Source organism: Leuciscus leuciscus (assembly GCF_965113295.1).
Source record: "Leuciscus leuciscus genome assembly, chromosome: 9".
NCBI classification, from domain to species: Eukaryota; Metazoa; Chordata; class Actinopteri; order Cypriniformes; family Leuciscidae; genus Leuciscus; species Leuciscus leuciscus.
In genome coordinates this window covers 823,844-844,337 of record NC_138733.1, presented here as the reverse complement: position 1 = coordinate 844,337, position 20,494 = coordinate 823,844, and the positions used below count along the sequence as shown (strand labels likewise).

Here is a 20,494-nt window from a genome sequence, read left to right as displayed (position 1 = left end):
TGTTTCAGTAGCAAAAATAGTTAAACAAAGATCACAGCAGAACCGTCGCGCATCTCACGGCAACTTGTTTTCTCATTACTGAATGATTCAGCATTTTGAACGAATCGGTTGACTCAAAGATTCAATGATCAATCCATAAACATCTGTCTCAATCATGAATGACTCAGTCATTTGAACGAATCGTTTGAACGAATGAATCAATGACTCGCTCATTAAGACTAATGTAAGACTAACCTAATGGCGGTTTAGTGTTATGTTTAAAAGTATCATTCTTTCCAACGTGCACCATTATCAATGTCTGTGCGGACGTCCGAATTTTACTTTCACTTTTATATTAGCGATTTAAAAGCACCCGCTCGTGTCACACGTCGATTAACCGATGGGAAAATATCCTCACAGTCATATACCTAATACATTTATATTTAAATACAATATAGGCCTACCTAGTAAAAAGTTTAATATACTATATTTATATCCTTTTGGACACAAGAGGGCAGTATAGCCCTATGTTTGCTTTTTTGTTGAACCAAATAGCACTAAATAGCCTGTTTTTAACTTTTTTTATACTTCTTGAATGGCAAAAACAGAATAAAATGGGTTTAGTTCTAATATTTGTATAATTTTATATAAAAATAAACGGTGTATAATTACATTTGTAGAAGATATGAGATGTTTTCTGATTCCTTTTTTGACATTACTTTAATCCCTCGCCATATCAAAACCGTTTGAGATATTTATTATCCGTTCACAATTTAGCATATTTAATGTATTTTCATCATGTTGAAAAAGTTTGGTGTGAATAAAATAAATAGTTTAAGAGGAGTGGCTAAAAATTCAGAGGCTGATTTAGCAAAAAAATCCACATTCAGACCAAAATATCTGACTTCCTGATGGCCGGAGCTAATGAATGTAAATGAGAAAGTTGTCCGGCTTGATGAGTACAATATACAAACAATTTTTTTTTTTACTGTAGTTAAAACTAACCCGCCCACTTTTGTCAAAAGCATGTTGAAAGTGACACACTTCCTGCTGCCAGTTGGTGGCGCTATAACTTTGACTCACAATAGTTACATCCATCTGATCGGCCTCTTACCACGAACACACTGCTGAAGTTTCATCAAGATCAGTTAATGTATGCAGAAGTTACTCCACTTCGTGTTTCTCTTTTCTCGCCATAAATTCGTTTCCTCGCCACGGCCAAACCGTTCGAGATATCAAAAATCCGTCCGCAATTTAGAATCCTCAATGTCTTGACTTCATGCACACCGAGTTTGGTGGGGATTGGATGAATTCTCTAGGAGGAGTACTTCGCATTCCACAACAAGCGTTTTCCAAACAACCCATAATAGCCGACTTCCTGTTGGGCTGGCGTAAAACTTGACCGGGGGAAAGTTGTTCGGCCCGATGATATCTATATGTGTACCGAGTTTCAAATTAATTCATGCAAGCGTGTTTGATCTATGGACCAAGTTTTGGGACCCCGTTCAAGGGGGCGCTGTTGAGCCCCCCTGCCACGCCCGGGTACCAGCTTCAACCCGTCCCTGATGGCAGGGGGTTCCGACTTGTATGTAAAGTTTCAAGAGTTTTTGAGCACGTTAAGGACCCCAAAAGCCCCTGAAACCTTGATTAACAATATAAAAGCAATAGTCAAATCCCCCCTCCCCTCACACACACAGAGACACAGAGAGAGGGAGAGAAAATTCTTCAGAAAATCCACATTCAAACCAAAATATCTCTCTTCCTGTTGGTCGGAGATCGTTAATGTAAATTAGAAAGTTGTCCGTCTTGATGAGAACAATACACATACCAAGTTTTGTTGCTGTTGATAAAACTAACCCCCCCACTTATGACTAAAGGTGGCGCTACTGAGCCCCTCACCACGCCCGTTTCTGAAACTTTGCACATGTCTACGGGCTAATAAATGTGATGTGTCTGTCGAGTTTCATCCAATTTCAAGTATGTTAAGAGTCTCAAAAGCATCAAAAAAGAATATTAAAGTTTGAAGCGTTGCCATGGCAACAGTATTAAAGATATCAAAAATCCTTTCACAGGTCTACATCTGCCGTGTGTTTACATTATACACATAAACTTTGAAGCAAATCGGGTAAAAATAAGAGGGTGATTTCAAAGCATTTTGAAAGGGACACACTTCCTGCTGCCAGTTGGTGGCGCTATAACTTTGACTCACAATAGTCACATCCATGTGATCGGCCTCTTACAATGAACACACTGCTGAAGTTTAATCAAGATCAGTTAATGTATGCAGAAGTTATAACACACTTCCTGTTTCCATTATTCGCCATCAATTCGTGTCCTCGCCACGGCCAAACCGTTCGAGATATCAAAAATCTGTCCGCAATTTAGCATCTTCAATGTCTTGACTTCATGCTGACTGAGTTTGGAGGCGAATGGATGAATTCCCTAGGATGAGTACATTAAATTCCACAGCATGCGTTTCCAAACAACCCATAATAGCCGACTTCCTGTTGGGCTGGCGTAAAAAGTAAAAGTACGAAAGTTGTTTGGCTCGATGAGATCTATATGTGTATTGAGTTTCATATTATTACATGCAAGCATGTCTGATTTATGGACCAAACTTTCGGACCCCGTTCAAGGGGGCGCTGTTGAGCCCCCCTGCCACGCCCGGGTACCAGCTTCAGCCCGGCCCTGATGGCCGCAGGTTCTGACCTGTGTGCAAAATTTCAAGAGTTTTCGAGCATGTTAAAGGCCCCAAAAATGCCCGAAAGGTTGACAGAAAAATAATAATAATAATAATAATAATAAATATAGCTGCGAGCAGCGATTGCGGGCCCAAGCCGGTGGCACCGCCACCCTGGTGCCTTTAGTTACACTAAAGGCACCGGGTGGCGGTTTCACCGGCTTGGGCCCTCCATCGCTGCTCGCAGCTATATTTATATATATATATATATATATATAACGAAATATATATATATTTTTTTTTTTTTAAGTGTGTTTATATATATATTTTTATTTTTTATTTTTTTGTTTATATATATATATATATATTACATTTTTTGGATGCTAAACATTTGTTTATTATAGGCTTTGTACTTCACTCACGTTCCACTATTGAAGGGAAAAATTATCCTCTTCACATGCGCAAATATGTGCTTGGAAACATCACAGTTTAGCGGTGATTACTGTGTTTAAATAGTCAGTACAATTCATACTTTTCAGAGCAGTGTAATTTTTATATGTTAGGTTGACTATTTTATTATTATATTTTATAAAGGCTATAATGAACAGACAGCGATATCAAGATTGCAATGCGCTCGCTCTGCACCATTATCAATGTCCGTGCGGACGAACATATTTTACTTTCGTTTTTAAGTTACCGATTCAAAAGCCCCCAGCGGTGTCACACATCGATTAACCGGTGGGAAAATTTTCCCACAGTCACATCCCTAATATATTTATATATAAATACAATAGGCCAACCTGAAAGAGAATTTTACTTGCCCGACCAGAGTAGCCTGATTAGAACGTCAATGACAAAAAAATAACTTGGGAATCACTAAAACAAGAGATTATTCTAATTTTATTACATTCATTTTAAGTTGCAATCAACAGTTGTTAATAAATGGATTACCAGTAATCAGTTGATCAATGGTAACAAGGTTGCGCTGCTGATGCTCGTGCAGCTTCTCCAGGAGAAATGTAAACAAATGAGATCAGCACAAAAAAAACAAACTCAGTTAACAACTTACTGACTATAAAAATTATAAATATGGAGTTTTTATATATTTTATAACAGTTAAGCAACCTCACTTGACGAGAAGGCTGTTTCCTGAATACAATCACGATTGAAACTGTGACATTGATTTCATACAACAGGTTAAAAAACAGTTACAATCAAGTCACTTACATTTTAGATGCAATATTGACTGTTTTTGTTCTGTTTCAGCAGCGAAAATAGTTAAACAAAAAGATCACAGCAGAATCATCACGCGCATCTCTCAGCAATGTGTTTTCTCATTTCTGAATGATTCAGCATTTTGAACGAATTGGTTGACTAAAAGATTGAATGAACAATCCATAAACATATGTCTTAATCATGAATGACTCAGTCATTCAAACGAATCGTTTGAACGAATGAATCAATGACTCACTCATTAAGACGGTCGCCTGGCGACACTTAATGGCGGTTTAGTGTTATGTTTAAAAGTATCATTCTTTCCAACGTGTGTGTGATTTGTGTGTGCAACATTATCAATGTCCGTGCGGACGTCCGTATTTTTCTTTCACTTTTATATTAGCAATTTAAAAACACCCGCTCGTGTCACACGTCGATTAACCGGTGGGAAAATATCCTCAGACACATACCTAATAAATGTATATTTAAATACAATATTGGCCTACCTGGTAAAAAGTTTTATATACTATTTTGATGTCCTTTTGGACACAAGAGGGCAGAATAGCCCTATGTATGACTTTTTTTTTTTTTTTTACTTTACTGTTTTTAATTTTAGAATAAAATTTGAATAAAATTCTTTTTAAAAACAGAAAAAAATGGGTTTAGTTGTAATATTTGTATACTTTTATATATAAATAAATGGTATATAATTACATTTTTAGAAGTTTTGAGGCTTTTAGTGTTTCCTTTTTGGACATTACTTTAATCCCTCGCCATAGCAAAACCGTTTGAGATATTTATTATCCGTTCACAATTTAGCATATTTAATGTATTTTCATCATGTTGAAAAAGTTTGGTGGGAATAAAATAAATAGTTTAAGAGTAGTAGCTAAAAATTCAGAGGCTGATTTTGCAAAAAAATCCACATTCAGATCAAAATATCTGACTTCCTGATGGCCGGAGCTAATGAATGTAAATTAGAAAGTTGTCCGGCTTGATGAGTACAATATACAAACAAATTTTTTTTTACTGTAGTTAAAACTAACCCGCCCACTTTTGTCAAAAGCATGTTGAAAGTGACACACTTCCTGCTGCCAGTTGGTGGCGCTATAACTTTGACTCACAATAGTTACATCCATCTGATCGGCCTCTTACCACGAACACACTGCTGAAGTTTCATCAAGATCAGTTAATGTATGCAGAAGTTACTCCACTTCGTGTTTCTCTTTTCTCGCCATAAATTCGTTTCCTCGCCACGGCCAAACCGTTCGAGATATCAAAAATCCGTCCGCAATTTAGAATCCTCAATGTCTTGACTTCATGCACACCGAGTTTGGTGGGGATTGGATGAATTCTCTAGGAGGAGTACTTCGCATTCCACAGCAAGCGTTTTCCAAACAACCCATAATAGCCGACTTCCTGTTGGGCTGGCGTAAAACTTAGAGCACGAAAGTTGTTCGGCCCGATGAGATCTATATGTGTACCGAGTTTCATATCATTACATGCAAGTGTGTTTGATTTATGGACAAGTGTTTGGATCCCGTTCCAGGGGGCGCTGTTGAGCCCCCCTGCCACGCCCGGGTACCAGCTTCAGCCCGGCCCTGATGGCCGCACGTTCTGACCTGTTTGCAAAGTTTCAAGAGTTTTCGAGCACGTTTAAGGCCCCAAAAGCCCCTGAAACCTTGAAAAACAGGAATTTTAAACAAATCTCACTCAAAAGACAAATCCCCCCACCCCTCACACACACAGAGACGCAGAGGCAAAGAGAGAGAGGGAGAGAATTCTCCAAAAAATCACATTCAAACCAAAATATCTCACTTCCTGTTGGTCACAGCTTATGACTATAAATTAGAAAGTTGTCCGGCTTGATGAGAACAATATACATAACGATTTTTGTGACTCTACTTAAAACTAAGCCCCCACTTATGCCTAAAGGTGGCGCTACTGAGCCCCTCACCACGCCCGTTTCTGAAACTTTGCACATGTCTACGGGCTAATAAATGTGATGTGTCTGTCGAGTTTCATCCAATTTCAAGTATGTTAAGAGTCTCAAAAGCATCAAAAAAGAATATTAAAGTTTGAAGCGTTGCCATGGCAACAGTATTAAAGATATCAAAAATCCTTTCACAGGTCTACATCTGCCGTGTGTTTACATTATACACATAAAGTTTGAAGCAAATCGGGTAAAAATAAGAGGGTGATTTCAAAGCATTTTGAAAGGGACACACTTCCTACTGCCAGTTGGTGGCGCTATAACTTTGACTCACAATAGTCACATCCATGTGATCGGCCTCTTACAACGAACACACTGCTGAAGTTTAATCAAGATCAGTTAATGTATGCAGAAGTTATAACACACTTCCTGTTTCCATTATTCGCCATAAATTTGCTTCCTCGCCACAGCCAAACCGTTTGAGATATCAAAAATCCGTCCGCAATTTATCATCCTCAATGTCTTGACTTCATGCTGACCGAGTTTGGAGGCGAATGGATGAATTCCCTAGGAGGAGTACATTAAATTCCACAGCATGCGTTTCCAAACAACCAATAATAGCCGACTTCCTGTTGGGCTGGCCTAAAAAGTAAAAGTACGAAAGTTGTTCGGCCCGATGAGATCTATATGTGTACCGAGTTTCATATTATTACATGCAAGCGTGTTTGATGTATGGACCAAGTTTTCGGACCCCGTTCCAGGGGGCGCTGTCGAGCCCCCCTGCCACGCCCGGGTACCAGCTTCAGCCCGGCCCTGATGGCCGCGGGTTCTGACCCGTGTGCAAAGTTTCAAGAGTTTTTGAGCATGTTAAGGGCCCCAAAAGTGCCTGAATAGTCGTAAGAAAAATAATAATAATAATAATAATCCTACCGAAAACAATAGGGCCTTCGCCCTTTCAGGGCTTGGGCCCTAATAATAAATAATCCTACCGGAAACAATAGGGCCTTCGCCCTTTCAGGGCTTGGGCCCAAATAATAAATAATCCTACCGAAAACAATAGGGCCTTCGCCCTTTCAGGGCTTGGGCCCTAATAAATAATCCTACCGGAAACAATAGGGCCTTCGCCCTTTCAGGGCTTGGGCCCTAATAATAAAGTATTTTTCACAAATAAAGAAAAGTGTAGCCAACTACATTCAGTATGTTTGTGCACACTGGGAAACATTTTTCGAATAAAGACAAGGCAACCGTAAATTTACATTTAGCACACATATATAGCGCAACATAGTTTGAAATCAAGGGTTTAAAGTTTGTTGTGTCGATCGAGGATCTCCTGTGAAGCTGAAGTAATTCACACTCTGTCCGTCACGCGTTCATGCAGGCTACAAATGCACACTTCAGAACACCTGACAGCTGGATTCGATTAAATTTGCAAGGTTTGTGAAATTAAATGTTTATTAGATATTCAAAGATTTGTTTAAATGATATGCGCATTTGCTGAATGTTGATGGTAAATGAGAAAGTAGGCCATTAGTGTTTGCCTTTCTGTTACTAATAATATAAAAGTAAACGCTGTAATACTTTTCCGCATACCGTTCACTTTCTTTGTTTAACAGTTCTATCTGATAACGTATTAGATATGATTTCAGTGTTAAACAGAGACCGTAAACTAATAAACACGGAGAATGTGAGTACTCTATGCTCAGCGCTGTCAAAATAAAAGTCCCGCTATTATGAGGACATAAAAGATCGCAATCTCTACGATTCGCTTGAAAAGTAGATTGTGGGCATCTTCAAGATCGATCACCCCCATGGCTACATAACTGGTTCATTGCATGTGGTTAGCTACGCATTTAGCATGTTAGCCAGCTTGTATATTAGATAACAAGAGTCTGCTACTTTTAGCTAAAAAGCTAGCAAGAGTCTCCTAACGTGAACTAGCTTGTAACAGCATTCATCCACACATCACGTTGTAAATGATACTGTTCAATCTTTAGAACTGTTTACTGTGTTACTGCTGGCCAACACCCTATTTATTTATAGTCAACCACTGGCTAGGTAGCTAGCCATTTGGATTTCCTAACTGAATTTTTCTTAAGTGAAATGTTAGAACAAGATGTCACTTCCGGTGTGTGTAAACCTTTAGCGCAGTACCTCACACTTCCCATAGTTGGCGTATCAGTGAGTGAGCAAAAATGTGATACACACAGATGATTTTAAAAAATTGTGACAATTCTGGCCTAAGGAGATTTTTGCAGCAGGAGTATATTTGAGGCTGTAGAACACTGTGGTATGCTCAGAAAAATGAGGACATCGATTTTCGTCCTGACTTCTACACATGTCCTGACTTTGTTGGTGTGTATTCATACTTTTGTCCTGATATGTCACAAATACAAACACACACACACACACACACGTTGGGTTTTCAGGTTTTATGGGGACTTTCCATAGAAATAATGATTTTTATACAGTACAAACTGTATATTCAATCCCCTAATCCTAACTGATGTATTTTAACAACATGAACTAATGAGTATTTGTATACATTTCATATTGACATTATTATGTTATTTATTTTTGTCATGTTTACCTCTGGATATAGGCTTAATAAGTGTCATTGTTCTCTACAGGTTGTGGGAGTGTGGTGTCACAGATGAAGGTTGTGCTGCTCTGGCTTCAGCTCTGAGATCAAACCCCTCACACCTGAGACAACTGGAGCTGTCTGTGAATAAACTAGGAGACTCAGGAGTGAAGCTGTTCTCTGCTGGACTGGAGAATCCTCACTGTAAACTGGAGATTTTGGGGTAAGATCATCTCTACCATAAAGACTCGGGAGTGAATAAGGATTAATATGTAGATAGTGTATACAATATATCTTTGGCGTAAGCCCCATCCGGTGGTTCAGCGACAGATTCCTGCTTGAACCGTCAGATCCTGCCGGCGGTAGAAGGCAGCGGTGAGGAGTCTCCCTGAAGAGGAACATTTACATCTTCATATATTATTTTCCCCCAAAAGAAAAGAAAGCTAACAGTTAAATAAACAGGGGTCCTGCAGTGATGACCGAAAAAATTATAACCGCATTTTATAAAGAGTTGACTGTATTTTGAAGGAGTAACACCGCACTCACAAACAACAAGGTGCCAGACAAACAAAACTGAAGATCCCTGATGCCCTGAGGATGGTCGTTTGACCGAAAGCTTGGCTATTAAATTTGCTGAAAGGATTCAAGTGTGCAGACAGTTTTATTTATTTTTTGAGATAAAGAGTTGACTGTACCTATAAAATTAAGTTTTATCGCTTTGCTTTGAATGCATGTGTAGGCGTTTCAAATCCTGCACGAGAAAGAGCGCCACGTCTAGCAAATCACAGTATCGCACAGCAGATGCACGTCACTTTCAGTTCAAGACAGCGCTCCTAAACCGCTAAATCTAAACTAAACCGGCAAAAGTTCACCTCAAGAATGAACAAAGTGGCATCGATGAGTTTGAAGTTCGGTGTTTGAAAAAACAAACGGAAAGAGAAAGCGCAATATAGCTCTCTATATGAAGCATATCCCAACTTCATTCAAGCCGATTACAACTGTTGTTTCTGTTTCTGTTTGTGAGTTTTTTTATTTTCTCCCAGTCCTAACACACACAATTTCCTTAAAATGTTTACAAATACATTAAATGCACATACTCACACACACTCTCTCTCTCACTCACACATGCTGGGTTTTCAGGTTTTATGGGGACTTTCCATAGAAATAATGATTTTTGTACTTTTCAAACTGTATATTCAATCCCTAATCCTAACTGATGTATTTTAACAACTTGAACTAATGAGTATTTTTAAATATTTCATATTGACAGTATTATGTTATTTATTTTTTAAGTGTCATGTTTATATCTGGATATAGTTTAGTTTAGTTTATTTATATCAGGACAATGTGCAGTTACATTAAAAAGATGGCTGCACCAGATTTAGCACTATGCTAATTTCCATCTGTAGTCCTACACAATTAAAATTACATAACAGAGTTAAAATTACATAACAAAGGCAATTAACAAATAAAAAATGATATATCAAAAGACGGTTAATACAATATAAAAAGGCAGTTTACAAAGAAGGTTCAATATACAAATATAAAGTGCAAATTACCAATTTGGCTATATAGGTATTCACATGTTCATATGATAAGTATTGCCCCGTTTCAGTTTACAGTAAACACAATAAATATTTCAAATGTCCCTGGATGACTAAAGGTTTACAAAATGCATGCAAAAAGAAATAGAATCTCTTTAAATCATTCATTAAACCTGAAAACAAAAGAAGCAGAGAATAGATATAAGTTGTATAAAAATAAGTTAACTGATGTATTAAGAATAGCCAAGAAATTTTATTATAAGAAATTATTGATTGATAATAAAACTAATATAAAAGGAACTTGGGATGTATTAAATAGCATTCTCAAAAAAGGCTTCAAAAAAATGACTTACCCAGAATATTTTGTTGATGCACATGGCGAATATCATACTAAGAACAGGGTAGTTAATAGCTTTAATAATTTTTTTGTAAACATCGGCCGTGACTTGGCATCAAGAATCCCAGATGACCAAATAGAGCATAATATTGATAAAATTGAGAACAATTCAAACACCATCTTCCTTTCAGCAGTTAGTGAGAAAGAAGTAATGGATATTGTCCAAAAGTCCAAAAATAACTACTCTATGGACTGTTATTCCATCAATATGGCAATACTAAAAAAAGTTATAAATAACATCAAAACACCTATAACGAACATCTGTAATCAGTCACTTCTAAATGGTTGTGTTCCCAAGAAAATGAAAATTGCAAAAGTTATTCCACTATTCAAAAATGGAAATAAACATAATTTTACCAATTATAGACCAATTTCATTGCTTTCTCAATTTTCAAAAAATTCTAGAAAAAATATTTAATACTCGATTAGAAAAATTTGTTGAAAAACAAACTGATTAATGAAAGTCAAAATGGATTTAGAAGCAAAACATCTACATCTATGGCTATAATTGATGCTACAGAAGAATTATCAAATGCATTGGACAATAAAAAATCTACCATTGGAATATTTATTGATTTGAAAAAAGCCTTCGACACTATCAATCATGCAATATTACTCAAGAAACTAGAAAGGTATGGGATATGAGGGGTGGCTGGAAATTGGGTAAAAAGCTATTTAAGTGACAGAATGCAATATGTGAAATGGGTGAGTCCTCTTCTGATTGTCGTGTAATTTCTTGTGGTGTCCCCCAAGGGTCAGTATTGGGCCCTAAACTATTCAACTTGTACATCAATGATATATTTCATATTTCTAAATTACTCAAGTGTGTTTTGTTTGCAGATGATACCAACATTTTCTATTGTGATGACAATTATGATAAGGTTATTAATGTTGTAAATACGGAACTAAGGAATATAAAAAAATGGATGGATAGTAATAAATTATCTTTAAACTTAGATAAAACTAAAGCTATATTATTTGGTAATTATAAGAAAAAAATGGATAAGATGATTGAGATAGATGGGATACAAATTGAATATGTCTCTGAAAAAAAAAATGTAGGAGTTACAATAGAGAATAAACTAACTTGGAAAACTCACATCAGACACATAAAAACCAAAGTCTCCAAAAGCTTTGCGATAATAAATAAAGCCAAACAGGTACTTGATGAGAATACACTCTGTATCTTGTATTGTTCCCTAATTCTACCGTACTTAACTTACTGTGTTGAAGTATGGGGAAATAATTATAATAACTTAATACAATCACTATTTATTTGACAAAAAAGGGCTATACGTACCATACACAAGGCTGAATATCTTGAACACACAAATCCACTTTTTCTTAAATCAAAATTATTAAAAATACAGGACCTAGTTAAATTTAATACAGCACAATTTTTATTTAAAGCATTTCACAACCTATTACCTGCTAACATACAAAAGTTATTCACACAGAGAGAGCAGTTGTACAGTTTGAGGAGTTATGGGAACTTTGTAATACCAACGATCAGAACTACTAGGAGGAGTTTTTGTGTGTCTGTATGCAGGGTTAAACTATGGAATAGTCTGGGGCTTGAACTCAAACAAAGTCAAAGCATTCATCAATTTAAAGCACTCTATAAACAGAAGGTCTTGTCACACTACAAGGTGGGCTTGGTTTAATTTTGTGGTGTTGTATTCATGTATTCATAGTCTGTGTTATCTTACCTTGTAGGTATTCTGATTACCATTGTTGGTATTATTATAATTGTTACCTGCGGTAATATATGGTGTGTATTTAAGATATGTTTGTGTTTTGTTTTTGTTTTTTTGTATTGTTTAGTTTTTTTGGTGGGGGAGAAGGGGTTCCCCTTCTTTCCTTTCTCATGTTTTTTCTCATATGTATTTATATATAAAATTGTATTTGAGTGTTATGATAATGTTTAAGGAAGCAGCTACCTTTGTTTTTGTTTTTCCTGTTAATTGTAACCGGGGTGGGTTTAAATAAGTTTGACTTCTACCCACTCCGTTTCGAGCAATAGATGGAATTATTTGTTAAAGTTTGATGAAAGTATGATGAATTTAAAATGTTGTATAGATTAATCAAAATGCTTCTTTATTGCCTTTGTTATGTGTAATTATATATTGCTTGAAATAAATAAATCAATTCAATTCAATTCAAGGTAATATAGGCTTGATGTGTGTCATTGTTCTCTACAGGTTGTGGGATTGTGGTGTCACAGATGAAGGTTGTGCTGCTCTGGCTTCAGCTCTGAGATCAAACCCCTCACACCTGAGAGAACTGGGTCTGTCTGAGAATAAACTAGGAGACTCAGGAGTGAAGCTGCTCTCTGCTGTACTGGAGAATCCCCACTGTAAACTGAAGATACTGTGGTAAGATCATCTCTACTATAAAGACCCGGAGTGAATAGTGATTAATATGTTGATAGTGTATACAGTATATCTTTGGTGTAAGTCCCATCCGGTCGTTCAGCGACAGATTCCTGCTTGAACCGTCAGATCCTGCCGGCGGGAGAAGGCAGCGGTGAGGAGTCTCCCTGAAGAGGAACATTTACATATTCATATATTATTATCCCCCAAAGAAAGTAAAACTAACAGTTAAATAAATCGGACGAACTACAAACCAGACAACAGATGCAGGATACAGTGCATCTGAGGTTTTTTTAAAGCACAATTTTTTGGTGTAAATCAACTTGCCTTGTAATGCTTGTGCAAACAGACCCTTGCAAAAGCGTGAGCATTTCCTCAAAATGTGTGTGTGCAGCTGAAAAGAGGGAAGTGGTGTGTGTTTCATCTGAACCAGGACTGTCACCATATCAGATTTATCACTACATGATTATCATGGCCAAAATAACACACAATAACAATGTATCACCATATCTATGGAAATTTTGTGTTATTTTTGAAAAAGAAGAATCACACACACACACACACACACACATACACACACACACTAGGGCTGAGACGATGCATCTAGACTATGGGGAAAGTTAAATCATATACTTATACAGACTGTACGTGATGTATAAGATGAGCCATATTTACAAAAACAATTCATCACATCTTTCTGAGTTTTATTTCAGAAGCATCATACAGTTCTACATCTCTTGAATAAATAATTCAAAAACAAATAAATGTTTTAAGTCACTTGTCACCTAGTGGCAAAATATTGTAATCGATAAATGCGTTATCTTAAGTGCAAAGTTTTTATCAAAAGCTGATTTACTCAACACAGATTTGAATGTTGCGATATGATTTTGTCAAAGGTTTAATAGACAGACGAATTGGAAGATCACTGTACAAAACAGTATATTCAATCCCCTAATCCTAATTAATGTATTTTAACAATGTAAACTAATGAGTACTTGCAGGGCTGGACTGGGACAAAAAATCGGCCCGGGCATTTTGGCCCAGACTGGCCCACTATATGATCATAAACACCACCCATCTTTGCACGCCCTTAATTATATGCATACCAACTCCTATTCCTTAAAACCACTAATGCCATGTAATGAGTGAGTATAGGAACGAGTGAAAATTTGACATTAATACAGTTGAACTATACTCCACAGTGATGAATCCTAAAACAAGCTATAATCTGCACTGGCATAGCAATACCAGTGTTTCTCACAGGATTTTTGGTAAAACTGTGGTGGGTGGACCTCGGTCCTTCTAGGGGGGTTCGGGGGCATGCCCCCCGTGAGAAAATTTTGTGCATTTTAATGTTAAATTCATCAATCTGGTGCACTTTGAGAGTTCAAAATTAAAAGCTCCAACCCATATTCAGTGTGCAAATTAAACGAAAAATTCAAACCTCTTTTAGTTACAGTGTCTATTTACATTACACCTACTACATAATAATAGTTGTAATATTAATCCAATGACAGTAATAGCCATATTTTGTCAAACAAATGCACTAAAAAATAAAGGAAACTTTCATAATTAGTTTTGTACCAATTTCTATACTTGAAAGAGATAAGCACACGCAAACTGCATCAAGCTTTTATTTTGGCGGAAAACATGTAACTTCGTTACTATGCAGTAAATCGTCAACTATGCAATGTGGAAATAAATAATCTGTAATTGGGTTATGGGTTCCTACACTCATGACATAGCTTAAGTGTTTTGAAAGTAGTTCTGCTTACCGCAGGCTCTACACTTTCTCACTCTCTCCTGATCCTCCTCACTATCATCATCTGCCACAGGAGCTGATGAAGGTCAGAAAACATATATTTTGACACATAAAGTGTCTGCTTTAAGGGCCTGGTTCTATTTTTTCACGCTATTTCTCTGCACATTCCTTGTGTTTATTCTCCATCTCTCAGACTATTTTGACAGATACACACTGACACTGCTGCACGCTCGCTCACTCGTTTAAAGCTGTGATTGGGCCAGCCCAGTATCAATCAAGAAAAGAGCCAATGGGCCGCTGATCTACGTGTTTCATGGGCTGGTCTGTCAGAAAAAAAAAACTAACACTGACTTTTTTTGACCAATGCATTACACCGGCACAAACCCAGCGCCGCCAATTAAGCAAAACAAAACAAAACGAATGGGCCGCCGATGTACAAATTTTATGGGCCGTTAAAAAAAATAAAATAAAAATAAATAATAATAAAAATTATGTATGAGTATGAGATGTATCGGCCCAAAAAGCACGTCGACCCACCGGGCCCGATGGCCAGTCCAGCCCTGAGTACTTGTATATATTTCATATTGACATTATTATGTTATTTATTTTTTAAGTGTTATGTTTATCTCTGGATATAGGCTTAATGTGTGCCATTGTTCTCTACAGTTTGAGGGATTGTGGTGTCACAGATGAAGGTTGTGCTGCTCTGGCTTCAGCTCTGAGATCAAACCCCTCACACCTGAGAAAACTGGAGCTGTCATATAATAAACTAGGAGACTCAGGAGTGAAGCTTCTGAAGGATCTGGAGGATGATCCACATTATAAACTGGAGACACTATTGTAAGAATAGTTCTTAACGATGTGTGTGTGTGTGTGTGTGTGTGTGTGTGTGTGTGTGTGTGTGTGTGTGTGTGTGTGTGTGTGTGTGTGTGTGTTGAGCTTCATTTTTGCAGGTCTCTGAACATTAAACTGTGTTTAATATGAGTTTAATTCTGCTTAGTGTTGTTGTGACTGATTGAGAAAATAATATTAATATTATATTTTATGGAAGTAAAATAATGCCAAATGTTTTTGAAACAAAAAAGCCTGTTGAATTGCACTACTTGAAAAAAATAGGCATTGCATTAACAATGCTTCCATTTTCATGCATTGTATTTTTTAGGGCTTGCATTTTTATGGGCTGAAATTCAGCATGTTGAATATTTAAGATGTGAATATTTAAATTCAATACATTTCAAACACATTTTCATTATTACAAATTAAATCTATATTCACCTTTCATATTTCCAAAATATTCAAACTGTTTAAAAATACATGCTTACAACTACTAATGCAATGCCAAGTCGTGCAATTCAACTGGATTTTTTGTTTCAAAAACATTTGGCATTATTTTCTTCCATAATTTTTCAGCTTTTCCCCTTTAACTGTCTCTGTGTGTGATAATCTGAGATTTGGGTTGTTTGTTATTAACTCATATTAAATGTGTAGTGAGTGTAATGATCATTTCTGCTGGTTCTGTATCAGCTGTCCGTTGTGTGAAAGTGACCTTTCATGTGCTTTTGATTTTGTAAAGTGACTTTGAGCATCAGATAGAAGCTATATTATCATGTTTGAGAATGAATTAATATAAATTATCTAGTTAGTTTTCTTATGAAAAGATGTGACAGAAGTAATATCTCATACTGCATATGTGACTGTTTGTGGGTTTTATTTTAGGATTGGCAATCAGAAGACAGTCTGATCTTCTGATGATCATCTGATGGTGAATAAGGATCCACTACAGAGACTCACAGTCAACAGAATCAACAGAGACTGAAGATACAGTGACTTCACTGTTATAAATTAAGACTTCATTTAGATTTCAGCGATCCTCTGACAGACCTAGGGCCTCATTTATAACCGTTGCGTACGCACAAAACAGTGCCTGGTTGCATAAAGCACCTTAAGTGTAATTTTCCCTTAAGTTCGCCCTTATGTTTCCCTTAAACCTAAGGGTGTTGCAGAAAAAACCCTTAAGTGTTACTTAATGGTTTCTTTAAGTGAAACGTCATAAACACTTAGAATTTCCCTTAAATGCTGTTTTTTCACTTAAGTAATCCCTTAAAAAGCGTTAAGTGTTGCATAAAACCCCTTAACGGTCATTTCCCTAAGTATAACTTAAGGTTTGGAAATCGTAACCTTAAGAGTAACGCGGACAAAAATAAGACGACATGGCTGAATTTATGGAACCAGCTGAAGATCATTATCTGCCAAGAATAATTTTTAGGGATAGGGAGAACCCTTTGGACCATCTTAGCGATGAAAAATTGTTGCAGGAATACCGATTTGATCGACGCGCAATATTTGACATCGCTAACAAAGAAGACGGTGACCTTGACCATGTCACACATCGCAACCACTCGTTACCTGCGGTGTTACAACTGCTTATAGCATTGTGTTTTTTTGCAACTGGGAGTTTTCAGACGGTAGTGGGAGATGTTTTCCACGTGCATAAATCGTCTGTCAGCAGAGTGGTTCACCGGGTTGCGGGGTCTCTTTCCCGTCATTTAAATGCAACAGTCAACATTTTTTTTTCTTTTACCATATTCGTCAAGAAGAATGCATTTCTCCTCCTCTGTCCAATTAGGCTTTCTTTTTTTGTTTTCTTTATCCATTCCGATATCCTAGCCTACTTTATTTGATGAAACTGCGAAAGTGTTAGTGTTAGTGTTTTGCGTATCTATGGCAACAACAGACTTTTATAACGTGAATCCAGGATCGCTGTCGTGAAACACTTAAATGTTTCCCTTACCTAAGAGAACCGTTTAAGAGATTATATGCAACACCCTTAAGTTATTCTCTTAGGTAAGGGGAAATCGCCCCTTAAGTATCATACTTAAAGGAAAATCTTAAGGTGCTTTATGCAGCCGGTCACAGGCCCTGAAAGAGGCGTACGACACTTCCGACGCATAAGTTGTGATTTATAAAAACAAACTTGCGTGCACCTGCACATAAACTCTGACCCATGCGTACGAACGTTTTGGAGATGGAGCAGTTTGGCGACACCGATGGTGAGCTGGAGTTAAATGTCTTTTTGGTCACCTTTAGACAGAAAATCTAAAGAAAATGAAACATATACAGAAAGATAATACAACTATAATTTCACTCACCAAGCCTATCACTTGAAGCAAATATCCATCCCCTCTTAAATGTTCTTAAAATCCCTTCTGCTCCTGACTGTGCCTAAAATTAAGCGTAAGCTCAGAGGGGACCGTGCCTTTGCTGTGTCTGCCCCTAAATTGTGGAATGATCTGCCTTTGCATGTTAAGCAGGCCTCTTCTTTATCTGTTTTTAAAACCCTTCTTAAAACCCATCTTTTCTCTTTGGCTTTTGACACCTAGTAAGAGGTCGACTTCATTTACTTGATTTAATTTGTTACTTTGAATGTTTTTATTGTGTGGTTATTAATTGTACATGTGTTTGTTTATTTTGCTGTACAGCACTTTGGTCAACTTTGGTTGTTGTAAAGTGCTTAACAAATAAAGTTGGTATGGTATGGTATGGTAAATAATGCCCAAGACCTATCTGTTTCCATTAAAAATATAAATCAATTAAAAATACAATTCGGCCAATGGAAAAGATTGAGAAAAACTTTCTCTGAAATGTATTTTACACTATTTGATTTATGTTATGATTTATTTCACAGCAAATTACAATCTACAATTACAGATGGCAGACAGCGTGTGTGGCGTCGTGTGGGTGAGCGGTTTGCTGATGTCAGCGTTGTGGATCGAGTGGCCCATGGTGGCGGTGGGGTTATGGTATGCATAATTATGGTTATGGCAAAGGAGAAGTGCTCATTAACACAGATTTAGACAGATTTGTGAACAATATTTGAGAGATAAGCCTTTTGTGTACATAGAAAAAGTCTTAGATCTTTGAGTTCAGCTCATGAAAAATGAGGGCAAAAACAAAAGTGTTGCGTTTATAATTTTGTTCAGTGTATTTTGACTTTTCTCGAAATTTTATGACTTTATTCTCAACATTTTATTTTGACTTTTTTTCTTGAAACACGACTTTGAACTCAACATTTTCAGAATAAAGTCTTGTTTCGAGAAAAAAAGTCAAAATATAATGTTGAGAATAAAAATTAAATTTTCAGAATAAAGTCGTGTTTCGAGGAAAAAACGTATTACATTTTTTAAGGAGAAGGAACTCATTAAATTTTCTGAATAAAGTCGTTTCGAGAAAAAAATTCAAAATAAAATGTTGAGAATAAAGTCGTTGAATTGAGAAAGTCTCGTTTCGAGAAAAAAAGTCAAAAAATGTTGAGAATGAAATTTTCAGAATATTCTCAACATTTTGACTTTTTTTCAAAACAACAAAGTTATTGTCAAAGTATAATAATGAGTTCTTAACATTTTATTTCAATTTTTTTCTCGAAATGTATCAAGTTTAATCTTGCATTATAATGACTTTAATCTCAAGATAGTTTTTTTTTTTAATTATTATTGCTTGGCCCTAATCCTCTTCAGTAATTAACAGATGTTGTAAACTAAATTTATTGTAAAGTGTTACTGAAATATTATTAATAAGTCTCCAGTTTGAGTGTTTTCTAGAGTAATTTAGTGCTGAACAGTAGTTTTTGATGGTCTGTATGGAGACACACTTTTGTGTAGATATTGTACAGGTTGATTGTGTCTTTTGCATACATGAAGTTGAGGATTATGAATGAAAATATAAATAACTATACTTTTCATTTAAATAAATTTCTTCAAATACTCCGTTGGTGTAGCAGTCAAAATAATCAAAACACACGTCACTCATGTGATTTTTTATTCAGTGCTGTAAAAATAAATATTTCAAACATTTTAAAGTCATTCTGAGCACCAGCGTAAAAACACACACACACACACTCTCACACACACTGTAGCTTCAACAAATCGCTGCTCAATTCAAATAACATCCATTATACGTTTTAAAAAAATCTGTAATATTAATTTAACTGTTCACATCTCACCTTCACTATCACGAAAAAACACACAAAATGATTATAATAAAAGTAAAAGGTGACACGTTACAATAAGGTCTCATTAGTTAATGCATTAACAAACGAGCAATATTTTTTATTTCACATTTGCATTTAGTAACCATTGTTTGTTAATCAATGCTCATGTCCGTTCATAGAGCTTTAATGTTAACAGATACAACTGTTGATCATAGAAATGTTAATAAATACAGTGAAAGTATTGTTTGCTTCATGTTAACTAATGAAACCTTATTGTAAAGTGTTATCAGGCCACAGTACACCAAACTGGTTCTTGGAATGTCGAGAATATTAATATTAATTATATAATTAAGGAATTCTGGGTAATATCTGAGGTAGAAGAAGCTGTGGTTCATTAGAAACATTTCTCAGCACGTAATAAAAATTTCTTCATGTGATAAAAGTGACAAATACCAATGAAAACAGTTTCATCTGCTTGTTTCTCTTCATTCATTTGAATATAAATCACTGATGTGAACAGATTATGAATGACAAAACCTGTTCCAAACAAATCAAACAAACATCAGAAAACAAAAAAAGAGATCAAAGAGTGAATGTCAAAAACATGTCCGGGTCACAAGACCAAAAACAACACACCACAAGGAGAAAATAACAAATTATATTCTACATAATTAAAACTAGGAACATGGAGGTTCTCTGCATTGTGACATTATTTTTTTTATGACAATTTAACACATTTTATGGCAATTATGTAATGAAATTTTTTTTATATTTATGAAATGAAAATAATATTTTTATATTATGAAATGAATTTTTTTTTACATTTTTTATATATATATATATATATATATACACACACACACACACGTCACAGTTTGGGTTTTCTTGTCATTGTCATGTTTCTGTGTCTTGTCATGTGATTCCCTGTTTGTCATATGATCCTGCCATGTGTCTTGTCATTGGTTAATCGTCTGATCATTGTTCAAAGGTGTTCCTTGTCTTGTAATTAGTCTTGGGTATTTAAGCCCTCATGTTTGCCCTGTCTTT

The 20,494-nt window shown here is 36.1% G+C and overlaps 1 protein-coding gene across 1 annotated transcript in view; it reads left to right on the top strand.

Moving 5' to 3' along the window:
• Positions 1-19,754, top strand: part of LOC309506195 (uncharacterized protein) — a 535,239-nt gene extending 515,485 nt beyond the window's left edge. Inside the window, exons 28-31 of the mRNA XM_082179817.1 lie at positions 8,435-8,608; positions 12,528-12,701; positions 15,127-15,300; positions 16,177-19,754. Coding sequence (XP_082035943.1) covers positions 8,435-8,608; positions 12,528-12,701; positions 15,127-15,300; positions 16,177-16,201 — 547 coding nt within the window. The 3' untranslated portion in view covers positions 16,202-19,754. The remainder of the gene's footprint in view (positions 1-8,434; positions 8,609-12,527; positions 12,702-15,126; positions 15,301-16,176) is intronic.
• The last annotated feature ends 740 nt before the right edge of the window (positions 19,755-20,494 follow it).